The sequence below is a fragment of the Peromyscus leucopus genome, chromosome X, assembly GCF_004664715.2.
Source record: "Peromyscus leucopus breed LL Stock chromosome X, UCI_PerLeu_2.1, whole genome shotgun sequence".
Classification (NCBI taxonomy): Eukaryota; Metazoa; Chordata; class Mammalia; order Rodentia; family Cricetidae; genus Peromyscus; species Peromyscus leucopus.
In genome coordinates, this window is record NC_051083.1 from 120,007,124 (window position 1) to 120,020,815 (window position 13,692).

At 39.1% G+C, this 13,692-nt stretch overlaps 1 protein-coding gene across 1 annotated transcript in view; it reads left to right on the forward strand.

Moving 5' to 3' along the window:
• LOC114707213 (transmembrane 9 superfamily member 2-like) overlaps window positions 1-13,692 on the forward strand; it is an 86,451-nt gene that overhangs the window by 24,105 nt on the left and 48,654 nt on the right. The window contains exons 6-8 of the mRNA XM_037198811.1: window positions 2,753-2,880; window positions 3,937-4,048; window positions 9,290-9,369. Coding sequence (XP_037054706.1) covers window positions 2,753-2,880; window positions 3,937-4,048; window positions 9,290-9,369 — 320 coding nt within the window. The remainder of the gene's footprint in view (window positions 1-2,752; window positions 2,881-3,936; window positions 4,049-9,289; window positions 9,370-13,692) is intronic.

Below are 13,692 nucleotides of genomic sequence, written 5' to 3' on the forward strand. Positions count from 1 at the left end.
CCAAACTTGAGCTAGGCTCAGGAAGTTACACTGGGCCTCACGCCAGTGCCTTATGGTGCCCAACATTATAGAACCTAAGACTACCATTCACAATGTGCTGGGCCTTACCTCATCAGTCACTAATTAAGAAAATGCCCTATAGGTGGATCTTATAGAGGCATTTTCTCAATTGAGGTTCCCTCCTTTCAGATGACTCTGACTTGTGTCAAGTTGACATAAAACTAGCCAGGACAACCAAATAGGGAGTTTCAGGCTGGCCTGAGTGAAAGAATGAACAGCGCTGGTTGGTCAGTGGAAAAGTCATGGACCATGGCTACCAGAGTTAGAAAGAGCTTTATCAGAAAAAAAGAGGGGATAGGAGGGAGAAGCCAGGCGTGGTGGAGGGAACATAGAGAGGAAACACAGGAAGATGAGAAGTGCAGAGAGAGAGCATGGGGGTCCATATGAGGCTTTTTAAGGCGGAGATTGTGTGACCATGTGGCGGTACACAGTTGCTCCTTGATGACATAAAGTGCCAGACAAGACCCCGAGCTGCACATGTACAGAATCCTAACACTGAGCTACAGAGTGAGATCTTGTCTTAAAAAACAATAAGCAGCCCTGTCCTAACCTACTAATATATCACAGCCTACCACTGTGGTGTAATTTTAACTTGAACATATCTGTAGAAATCTGTGAAGACCCACAAAGGTTTCCGAGTGAGATCTGAGCTTGCTTTACCAAGTAGAGCTGCATTAGAGGATTGCTTGACCACGTGTGTAATTACTAAGTGATTGGAAAGGGTCTGCACTTGACTGTGCTGGGGGGAGGCCTTTTGCTCCACCCCTTGACATTCCTATAAATAGCCCTTTAGAAGAGACAGGAGGGGCCAGTGGATAAGATTCCAGACCCTCCCAAGGCTATCCTGTGTTTCTAGCTGTTTCTCTCCCCTTTATATTTCTATCTAAATCTCTTATCCCTCACTCCTCAAGAGTACCCTGGAGTAAAATGTGGGAGCCAGTCTCCCAGCTGGTCTCCCACAGAGATCCTGTGTCCAAATAAAGATCACATTCATGGATATTGGGAGTTTGAACTTGACTCTTTTTAGGAGGCATATATTTTTAGGGGACATATCCAATCCTGAATAAGTTATTGCAAAACTTCCTGCTAAACTCCATGAAAAAATGTTTATTCACCATTTATTCTAATCTCTCCCTCGTGGCATTTAACTCACGATATTCCTGCCTTCTCCTCTTTTTCTTTTTTCCCCCTCTCACTTTTGTTGAAAATAGACTCTTTTCTTATACAATATATCCTGATTACAGTTTCTCTTCTCTCTACTCTTCCCAGTTCCTCCGCACATCCCCTCTTATCCAGATCCACTCCCTTTCTGTCTCTCGTTAGAAAAGAACAGGCTTCTAAGAGATAACAACAAAACATAACACAATGAAATATAATAATAAGATAAAACAAAAACCGTTACATAGAAGTTGGACAAGGCAAGCAAACAAAAGGCAATGAACCCAAGAGAAGGAACAAGAATTAGAAACCCACTCATTCACACACTCAAGAATCCCATGAAAATACTGAACTGGTAGCCATAATATATATGTGGAGGACCTGGTGCAGACCTGTGCAGGTCCTGTGCATGCTGCTTCAGTCTCTGTGAGTTCATATGAGCTTTGCTAGGTTGATTTATATGGCCTTGTTCTCCTGGTGTCCTCCATCCCCTCTGGTTCTTATACTCTCTTTTGCCTCCTCTTCTATGAGATTCCCTGAACTCTAAAGGGAGGGATTTGATGGAGACATCACATTTAGAGTTGAGTATTCCAAGGTGTCTCTCTGTCTCTTTCTCAGTCTCTGTCTCCCTCCCTCCCTCTCCTCTTCCTCTCTCTTCCTCTCTCTGTCTCTCTGTCTCTCTCTCTGTCTCTCTCTGTCTCTCTGTCTCTGTCTCTGTCTCTGTCTCTGTCTCTCTCTCTCTCTCTGTGTGTGTGTGTGTGTGTGTGTGTGTGTGTGTGTGTGTGTGTGTGTGTAATTTCTGGCTGTGGGTCTCTATTTGTTTCCATCTGCTGCAGGAGGAAGCTTCTCTGATGATGAAGTCCAGACTCATGATGTACTTAAACTATGTTGATGACTTACATTTTTTTAGAAGGCTCTCCTTCTAGCCCAGACCAGTCTGGAACTAGAGTCAGTTCTCTTGCCTTAGTCTCTCATGTGTTAGGTTTTACAGTCATGAATTAGTATGCCTGGATCTATTGATATTTCACTAGTTATTTTTCATTATTCCATATTCTTGTGTTGTTAAAACCTAAAAATGACTTACTTTTATGACTATTACAGTTCGCAATATTTCTTTAACAACTATTTAATACTTACAGAGTTGACTAATACTTTATTAGGCCAAATACTCATGGTTGCAGTTTTAAACTTATATGCTCAAATTTATAGCACAGTTTTTCTTTAGAAGAAATTTAGATTTTTTTTATTTTGCCTGTGTTTATGTATGTGCACCATGTGTATGCCCGGTGCCTGCAAAGATCAGAAAAGGACATCAGGTCCCTTGGACCTGGAGCAGGTTGTAAAGCACTATGGAGATGCTGGGGAGTAAGTCCAGGTCCTCTGCAAGACCAACTGCTGAGTTCTCTCTCCAGCCCCATAGGACATTTTTTTTTTTAAAAAAAAGTATTAGTGTAGACAATTTTTTTATTCCATTATCAGGTTTTGTATTTTCTAGGAAAAGTTTAAAATTTAAAATTTCTTTTGTCTTTTACAGCCTGAATTCAACAAAAATAATAGTTTGTACCTCTTTAACCATTTTGACATTACTATTACATATTACATGGAAGATGACACAACCAGGAATGTTGCAAAACTGATTAGTTCCAGAGTTGATCCCAAAAGGTAATTGTGGAGCTTCTTTTTAATTGGTTCTAGTGATTTAAAAATGGACTTAAACTGCAGACATTCTCAACTTGACATTTTTTACTTTTAGGACAGCTATGTATACATTACATGATGTATTTTGAAAGCTTAATCATTCTTTTCCTCTGTGTCCACTTGCTAAGAATCTGAGCATCACACAATGTTAGGAAGAATTAAAAAGAAGCATAGATTTATTGGGAGTGTTCTAGCTGCTGTTTTATTATAAAGGGGTTAATATAAATATATTTTGATTTGTTTTTCTTGAGAGGACAGCTTTATTACCAGGAGAGTCTATTAGAAAAGTATCAGGTAAGTGGAGGAATCTGCTAATGATTAGAGCTCTCGCAACAGCTGAATAAGAAGCCTCAAGAATTATTGAGTATTCTATCCCTGGACATATGTAGGAAGAGCCTGGAGACCCAATTTTAAAGAGATAGAACAATTAGAGATCTACCATTGTATCTTGAGCCCTAATAAATGCCCAAAGAATTGTTCGTTTATCTCCATTTGCTGTACCCAGAACTTGGGTGGGTGAATCATACAGGAACCTCTATGCACTTTCCATAATGGCTATACTAATTCAACTGCCATTAGTAGTATATATTAGCAATAACTTTGAATTCCAAGCTTGATGCTTTATACATAGCAGACTCTCATATATCTGGGGATTTACAGATATGATTTCTTCTTCATTTACTTAATATTCTAGCCCCTACAGTTAAAGTTACAAGATATTGTATTGAAGAGGGGTGAGGCAAAATAAGAAGAAAGCCATTCTCTGGTAGAATTTATTTTCTTTCTATTTAGGTGAAAGGAGTGTTCTGAAGTAGTTTGAGGTAGTATTTAGAGTCCCATTTGTTGGGAACATTTAGAGCAAAAGTATTTTAAATTATGAAGAACTACAGGTGAGTATCGTATTTATTCGTGTAATCTCAACATTCCAAGTCAAGAGACAGAAGCAGGAGGATAGTGAGTTTAAAAAGAGTACTAAATAAAGAACATAATGGAAAACTCCCCCCTTTTCTCTTTTATTAGCTATAAACATTTGGATGAAAATCACCTAACTTGCAACGAACCGCCTTTGGAAATTCCTGAAGACAATACAGAGAATTTAAATGTGGTCTACACATATTCTGTAAAATTTGAGGCAAGTGTTCCATGCTCTCACCTTATTTTTTTAATAGATCAGGCACATAAATAACATGTATTTATTTATATTCAAGCTGACACTTTTATCATTTTAAAGTTGTCAGGATGAGATTAGAGCATGTATAAGACCGTGGTTCCTTCAATCAGTCAATCTGTCTCTCTCAGTTCCCTTTCCCTTGTCCTCCCCTTCTACTCCTCTTCACCTTCTTCTCCTTTCCCCCTTCCCCCTCCAGTGTCTGCTGTATCCCATCTGCCCTTGAATTCCTGATCCTCTTGCCTTTACCTCTTAAGTGCTGCGATTACATCTCATGGAATTTAATTCTTCTTTTCAGAATATGTAAAGGAGCAGATAATTTTATAGGGTTGGTGTGTTTATATATATATATATATATATATATATATATATATATATATATATATATATATGAAGTTTCCTAGTGAATATTCTGATGCTCCTATTATCTCAATTTTTTTGTAAACCACTTGTTTTTATACTGTTTTATTTATTTTTTCTTGATATTTTTGGGGTACAGAAATAAAGTTTTTAATCCCTATATGAAGTTTTTTAAACCTACTGTGCATTTAATACTTCAGGCTCACTTCTCTTAGCATGAGCCAAGCTTCAGGTGCCACATGCGACTAGTGGCTGTTCCCTTGGCGAAGGTATGGACCTCCACATGTGCAGTTCCTGTCTCTTTGGCATCAACATATGTTTTCCTGCTTCTCCTAGTGTAGGAAATTTGATCACACCCTGTGACATGGATTTATTCTAGACCCTGTAACTGGGTGAACTGGTATATCATCCTGCTTTGGACCATGGGAGTCTTACATGTGCCTCTGGTGTACAGACATTCAGGAGATGGGATGGGGGCACAGGATAATCTTGACATGAGGATGACACAGGGAAATAAATGGAAAACAAAATTTCGTACTTATAATGATTCACTTGTTAGGTGTTGCTCCTAACCACCTGAGTTACAACCTCTCTTTCCCCTGCCACCTTAAGGCAGCCAACAAACTGCTGTCTAGACTCAAGAGTTTATGGACTCTTGAGTGGGTGAGATTATGAGCTTGAGGCCCTGATCAGGCACATATTGACCATAGAGAAGTTCAGATATGGTATGATAATCTTTAGTTTTTCATGTTTTCTTTGCCTGTGTTTTGGAGATGGGTTCGAGGGATGTTGAGATAGAATTTCACTTTGTAGGATGGGCTGGCCTGGAACTCACTCTGTAGCAGTCTGGCCTCAGACTTGTGATTCCTGCTTTACTATCCTAAGTGTTGAAGTTATCATGCCTAGATCTTATTTTGCCTTTTATTTAAGAATCTTTGTGAATGTACTTTCATGTTTTCAGAGAATGATACATGTTGTCAAATAATACAAAGCTAGTTTATATTTATTCAAAAGGAAAGATAGAATCAATTATATTACCATTTGAATGAACACTTCTTTATTTTTATGACAAATATTTGAATTCTGATTATGAAGTCATTGCATTCATTTCTTACTATTATGAATTATGGATATTGAGTGTTTATTGTAAATTATTGAATGCTGCTCTAAAATGCATATATTCATAATTCTTTTATTTTATATCCTGTTTTATAGCATTGAAAATGCTGGGGCAGGACAATCATGAGTTAGAGGCTAGCCTCAGCTACATATAGTGAGACCCTATTTAAAAACAAAAGGAAATACTATAATTCATGTATGCTCATTTTAACCACTGGGTCCATTTAGTGAGGGGAAGTAAATGAAGTTTGGAGGGAGAGGTGCTAGGGAATATGGCAAGAGTTAGATGGGAGGTAGTAGGGGATGAATTTGTTCAAACTATGTAGTATGCATGTATTACCTTCCCAAACAATTAAAGACGCAACCTAATAAAAATAACCCTTGCTGTTTTCTTTTTAAAAAAATTATTGAAAATAGATTCTTCTCTTATCCAATATAATCTAGCCAGACTTTCCCCTGCTTTCACTCCCTCCAGCCCTTCCTCCCAGATCCACTTCCCCTTCATTTCCTTTTCAGAAAGGAGCAGGTCTCCAAGTGACAACAGCCAAACAGGTCAAAGCAAGATACAATTAGACAAGGCAAAAGCCTCATACTGAGGCTGGACAAGGCATCCCGATAGGAGGAAAAGAGTCCCAAGAGCAGGCAAAAGAGTCAGAGATATACCCACTCTCACTGTTAGGAGTCCCAGAAAAACACTAAGCTAATAGCCATAACATATACACAGAGGTGCTGGTGCAGACCCATGCAGGCCTCGAGCTTGTCATTTCTGTCTCTGTGAGCCAATTGAGCCCTACTGTTGTCATGCTATCAAACAAAGATAATTTTGTTTAATTATAATGATAAAAAGTTTTGATGTGAATTCTAGTTTAAGCTTTGCTTGTGAGCTAGTCTGAGAATCTTTCTACAGATTGAAGCACTGCATGTTTTGTTTGTTTTTGCAGTGTGGAGTATGGAACTCAGGGCTTTACATGTGTAAGGCATATTTTATAACACAGCTACACTTTTGGCCTTATGACTTTGACCTTTGACTTTGGTTTTTTTTTTTTTTTTTTTTTTTTTTTTTTTTTTTTTTTTTTTTTTTTTGCTTTTTGTTGTTTCTCTGTAGCTTTGGAGCCTGTCCTGGAACTCTCTCCATAGACAGGCTGGCCTTGAACTCACAGAGATCCTCCTGACTTTGCCTCTTGAGCACTAGGATTAAAGGCATACACCATCACCACCTGGCCATGACTTTATTTTACTGGAAAGTGCAGTTCTGATTTTCAGACAGCATGAGCCAATAGCTGATTACGAATCAGAAGTTTTCGGGTCTGGCTTGCACAATTAATATTGTGACTCTGAGTACATTCATTCTCTCCTTCCCCTGGGATTCCTATTTCCTTCTAATAAAATGAGGGAGCTAAACTAGATCAGGGGCTTTCAACTCTATCGAATCGATGTCCCTTTAATAATAAATGTTTTATAACTCTCCCTTTACTATTCTATCATATGACTAATAGTTAATAGGGAACAAAACCTGTCTATGCATGTAATTTTAACAAATACCAGTGTAACATCCTAATGATAACATCAAGGGGAAATAGTAGTAACTTTTAATAAAATAATATACCCTTTATGTATTTTATCAATTTTATATGCTTACATCTATGTGTATAGTCATTGTAAGTGTGATCATGGGCAGACAAAAATATTGCAAATGCTTGGCCTAAATATTGCTGTTTTTCAAATGATGCTATGACTTCTTGAAATGTCAGTCAATTTTGGTAACATACTAAGACAAGTATAGTACCATTTTCTCCTAAGTCAGTAAGACAGTTGCATTCTTGAGGGGGAATATTTAATATATATTAAAATCATATAAAATACTTTATAAAACAAAGTTGAAATCAAAGGGTGGGCAATCACAAGCAGTTTCTCTCTCGCCTACGTGAATTTTGGATGGGACGTTTGAAAGGTGTCGGGCATAGCACAAGTATCCTCAGTTCTCTTTTATGTAGATCTCCCTATGCACTGCCCGACACCTGGCTTTCTGAATGCCAGTAGCAGCCACATGTTTTCATTGTGCCCTGTAGGGGGTGCTGCTCTTCCTGTTGAGAACCATTGGACTAGCGATCAAATTCCCTACAAAATTGAGTCTCTGTGTAATTTCTATTGACTATGACACATCACAGGGTACTCTACTATGGATAAAAAAGTCTTTGTTTCCACCTTGTTGCTGTGTTACTGTTATCACCATTAAAGACCAATTTGCCATATATTATTTTTATGAGAATTGCTAGCTTACAAAGATTTTGATACTTTTGGTTGGAAAGACCAAGAATAATTCATTAATTTTAAGCAGATAAAAAATAGGTTCTCTGTTACTTAGTTATCTTTTTGTGTTTGTCATTTTGTTCTCATGTGCCTTAGATTTTTAAAATAGTTTATTTTCTTTGGGATGACTAATGCATGTTATGACCTATTATTTCCAGCAGATGGCAGTGTTTGGTGCAAAAACAATGCTTAAACGCTTGCTGTCTTGGCTGAAATTTTCCCAGGTGTTTTTTTTTTTTTTTTTTTTTTTTTTTGTTTGTTTGTTTGAGATAGAGTCTTGTGTAGTGCAGGTTGCCTTGAACTCAACTATGTAGCCGGGGATAACCATGAATTTGTAAGTAGCAAAGTTGTTGAGTTGTAGTAAAACAAGTTACCTTTTAACTTAAATAATATGTATAGTGGCTGTATGTTTGCAGGCGATGTGTATAGGGAAAGTGTAAAAAAATTCTCTACCTTTATTCACTTATCGCTGATTTCTCTTTCTGAAGACATATTTTTACTTTTTCTAATTTATCCTTCCAGAAAAATATTTGCATTTGCAATATAGTTCTATCACTTTCTGGGGTGAGGGGAATAAGATTTTAAAACTTAAGAAATGATTATTGTGTGTGCATGGTGTGTGTGTGTGTGTGTGTTGGGGGTAGTTAGGCTAGAGTACCACTTTGTGAAGTCTATTCTCTCCTTTCCCTGTACCTGGGCTCTGGGAATCAAATTCACTTTGCCTGCTCATGCAGCAAGCACCTACTGGCTTCAGAATGTAATTTTGCCATATGTACTTCTCACCTTTCTAAAGTTAGTTCTGTCTCTGAAAAATAACTTGTCAATGCATTTCATTCTTTCTATTGCTAGTGCAGATCACTATCATATAGTCTTATCCCAAAGAGAATTTTTGGTTGTGAGTTTTTAATTTTCTAAATATTACAGTGAGTCATTATGTAAAGGCTTATGCACTTTTGCAGTTATCCTAAGAAGTTACAGTGCAAATGGAAATATGTCAGGATAAAAGGGAAAAAGGGAGTGTCTGATGTAGTTTGGGACTACATAAAAAATAATAGCAGAAACATGCTATTTTGTTGGATAGCAACAACTTTCTTTCTACTTCTTTCTTTTTCCTTTCCCTTTTTGTTTTTGAGACAGAGTCTCTTTATGTAGCCCTGGCTGCTCTGGAACTCACTATACATACCATGGTGGCCTTGAACTCACAGCGATCCACCCGTTTTTGCCTCCGCTCTACTTTCTTGTAATGAGGTCAAACGTTACTGAGTAAAAGCAAGCTTAAAATGTAATGGTAGATTCCATGAAGCTGGAAGTAAAGGGGCAAAAGCCTGTGCAGAATAGGCTTCTATATGCTTCTGAGTAACAAATCACAAAAGGTCAGGTAAAGTTTAGTCATTTCATTTTATATTTTCATTTTAGAAAAGCAGTTCTACTGAGTGGTCTTCTGAATGGGATTATGATTTAAAGTCTACAGCCGAGATGAACCTTCATTGGATTAGGTAAGCACTTCATAAAATAAAGACAAAGTAGCTCCAGGAGAGCAAACATAAATGATGATTTTCCTCAAATTTGTAGGTGGGGGTGGGCACTGGGGATGAGTCTGGAATTTTGCACATGCAAGGCAAGTGCTCTATTGCTCAGTTAGCTCTTCCTCCTAGAAACAGCCTTTTGCTATTATTGTTTGGAGACAGTTTCATGTATCCCAGGTTTGCCTTGAAGTTGCTGTATAGCCAAGGATGGTTTTGAACTCTGGGTCCTCCTGCCTGTTTTCCCCCAGGGTTAGGAGACTTGTTTTTAAGTTGAGGTATTTTGTCACTACTGATGATACTGAGCAGCATTTCTTTTGGGTTAGTTTTCCCTCTCATTCATTTCTATCTACTAACATATTTGTTGAAAAAAATATATTTTACATACATTAATGTTTATGCTGAAGGGAAAGGAAGCTGTGATGCCATAGATACTGTGTCTTCATGTAGATGACATGGGAGATGGTGGGCAAAATATGACTGTGGAAGCAGGCTTTATGCAATGGATGAAAACCAGAGTTGGGCACAGTGACACACATTAGTAACCTCAGCACTTGGAGGACAGAAGCAGAAGGACAGACTAGATACCTTGTAAGAAATAGGCAGGAGGGAAAGAGACAGACGGCAAACAAAATGGGAAAGTCTGTCTGTCTGTGGACTCAGATGGTCTGAGCAAACCAAGAATAAGAAAATGTAAGTAGTTATGTAGAGGAAGGTAGGAATGTCATGGAAAACTGGGGGGGAGAGAGAGAGAGAGAGAGAGAGAGAGAGAGAGAGAGAGAGAGAGAGAGAGAGAGAGAGATACTGAAAGGATGAGCCAGTAAACAATGGATGTATCCTGCACATTCCCAACTTCCCCTTTCTCTCCCCCTAGGCCCCCTAACATGTCCCCATCATTCTTCACGTCCTCTCCTTTTTTTGTGCTAATAACCTACTGAGTACAGTTATTGCTGATAGTTAGAATGTTGACTGATCTTGTTACTTGATCTTGGGTAAGTAATCATAGCTTCGGTGAGTTTTTGGTACAATGACTATGTTATGTCTCAAAAACAGTATTTTATAGCACTCATCCCTATCTTCTGGCTCTTGTATTCTTTCCATTTCTCTTCTGTGGTGCTCCCTTGGGAGCAAGGGCTGATATAGATATCCCATGTGAGGCTGAACGCTTAATAGATGCTTCTTCTCAGCATTTTGACTAGTGGTGAGTCTCTTTATTAACTTCTGACTGCTGCAGACAGAAGTTTCTATGGTCATGTCTGAGGGCAGCATTAATCTATGGGTATAAAGAAATATTTAGAAGGCATTTTAACAGCATGCTGTTTAAATTCCCCTCCTTCCATGGCCTATAATCTCTCTGGCCATAATGGACTTTTGACCAGCTTTATAGTACCAGGCCTGAATTCCTTCCTGTGGAGCAGGCCTCAAATCAGATCCAAAGCAATTGGTTGCTCCAATAACTTTCATGCCGCTATCTTAGTCATGGGCATATCTTGCCTGGCATGTCAGTATTGGAGCGTGAAAGTTGGCTGTGGGTGTGTTTAAGGCTTTTCTCCCCTAGAAGTCTGCCGAACGCCTTCCGGCCCAATGAAAGCTAGTTAGTAGGGAAGAAGTTTTCAGGTCAGTTCAAACTTGATGAACTAACAGCTTTCAAATTGGCCATCTCATCAAGGCAGCTTATACAAATAGGAGGATTGTATAGAAATAATGTCTGGTAGTGGAGTCCACTTATTCAACAGGATTTTCTTTTAGTTCCTGATATCCTGAGTACCACTACAGTCTCCAAGTGGTTAATGAAGTAGAAAGGCCTCTGCTTAAATGAAGCTTCCATTGTAGTATCTTCCATGTAAAAGATCTTGATTTTTCAGGAACTTTCAACAGGATCAGACAACATAATTGAAAATCTGACCAGGGAAGGAGCAATTTCAGTGTGGAATTGAGGAATGGACAAACTGAGGCCACAATGATTGGGGTTGTTAGAAAGAGCTGACAATGGGACAAGGAAAAGTTAACAATTTAGGAGATTATGTAGAGAAGAAATGAATGTGTATACTTAGCATTTGTTCCCTCATTCCTATTTCCTATAGTAAAGCAACCTAGGGCAGAAGAAAGCTGTAGAAGGAAACTGAAAGTAAGGAAAGGGGTGATACTCTGATACAGCATTTGCAAAGTGGGGATTCTTCTCATATCCCCATTGCCTTTAAAATGAGGCTAGTTCCATTCATTTGCCTGCAAATTTCATGCTTTCATTGTTTTTCTTTGCTGAGTAGTACTCCATTGTGTATATGTACCACATTTTTTCCATCCATTCTTCCGTTGATGGGCATCTAGGTTGTTTCCAGGTTCTGGCTATTACAAAGTGCTGCTATGAACATAGCTGAGCATGTATCTTTATGGTATGAATCAGCATTCCTTGGGTATATGACCAAGAGTGGGATGGCTGGGTCTTGAGGTAGTTCGATTCCTAATTTTCTGAGAAACCGCCATACTGATTTCCACAGTGGTTGTACAAGTTTACATTCCCACCAACAGTGGAGGAGTGTTCCCTTTGCTCCACATCCTCTCCAACATTGACTGTCATTGGTGTTTTTTATTGGCTTATAATAAATTTCGATTTTACTCAGTTTTTGAAAAAAAAATAGCCAAATGAATGGAAACACATGAACTATGAACCAAAGGCTGAGGGGCCCCCAGCTGGATCAGGCCCTCTGAATAGGTGAGACAGGTGATTGGCTTGATCAGTTTGGGAGGAAACTAGGCAGTGGGACCAAGTCCTGTGCTCATTCCATGAGTTGGCTGTTTGAAACCTGGGGTTTATGCAGGGAAGCTTGGCTCAGCCTGGGAGGAAGGGATTGGACCTGCCTGGACTGAGTCTACCAGGTTGATCACAGTCCTCGGGGAAGGATTTGCCCTGGAGGAGGTGGAAATGGGGGGTAAGCTGGGGGTAAGGGAAGGGGGTGGAAGGGGGGAGAATAGGGGAACCCGTGGCTGATATGTAGAACTGAATGGTATTGTAAAATAAAATAAAATAAAATTTAAAAAAAAGAAGAAAAAAAAATGAGGCTAATGTCTTCCCCAAGTGTGGTTGCACACACTGAGATCCTAGCACTGATGAAGTTGAATCATGATTTTGAGGTCAGCTTGAGCTACAAAGCAAGATACTCCCTGTCACAGAAGAAAGGAACTGAGGGAGAGAGAAAATGAGTATGGTTTTATCTTTACTCATATTCTTCACATTCCTCTACCATACAGGAAATTTCTAGAGAAGTCTTTTGTTTAGAAAGCTCCCGCTAGGCGGTGGTGGCACATGCCTTTAATCCCAGCATTTGGGAGACAGAAGCAGGCGGATTTCTGTGAGTTCGAGGCCAGCCTGGGCTACCAAGTGAGTTCCAGGAAAGGCGCAAAGCTACACAGAGAAACCCTGTCTCAAAAAAAAAAAAAAAAAAAAAAAAAAAAAAAGAAAAGAAAGAAAGCTCCCTATGTTGATCAAGCCACACATACCCAGAAGTCTCCTTGGAAAAACATTTGTTTGTTATCTTTTATTTTTACACATACATTCGTGCATGCACATGCACACACACACTTATACACAAACACAAACACACAGAGAGAGACAGATATACAGAGAGACAAAGAGAAAGACAGACAGAGACAGAAATAGAGAGGGGCTGAGACAGAGAAAGATACGGAGAGAGACACAGAGAAAGAGAAACAGAGACAGAGACAGACACACAGAGAGATTTAATGTAACACAAATCTTAAACGGTCTTATTAAAAAACAAAACAAAACAAAACAAAACAAAAACCCGGAGCCAGATATTGTGGTGAAAGCTGAAAGATCAGAGAAGCAGAACAAGCCACAGCTACCTCAACTTGCCAACTCCTCAGCTGATCCTGTTTCCACGAATCCTCAGACTGAAAGCCTCTGAATCCTCACCCCTGAGAGTCTCAGTTGAACTGCTGCTTAATTCCTGTCTCCTCAGGCCTTATATATCGTTCTCCACCCAGCCATGTCACTTCCTGGGATTTTGAGCTTTCCAAGCAAAGGCATGAGATCTCAAGTGCTGGGATTAAAGGCTTGTGCCACCATGCCTGACTCTGTTCCCAGTGTGGCCTTGCACTCACAGAAATCCAGACAGATTATTGCCTCCCAAGTGATAGGATTAAGGGTGTGTGCCACCACTGTCTGGCCTCTATGTCTAATCTAGTGGCTGGCTCTCTCCTTTGACCCCCAGATAAGTTTATTAGGGTACATAATATATTGGGGTACACAACATATCACCACAATTTTCTATTTTT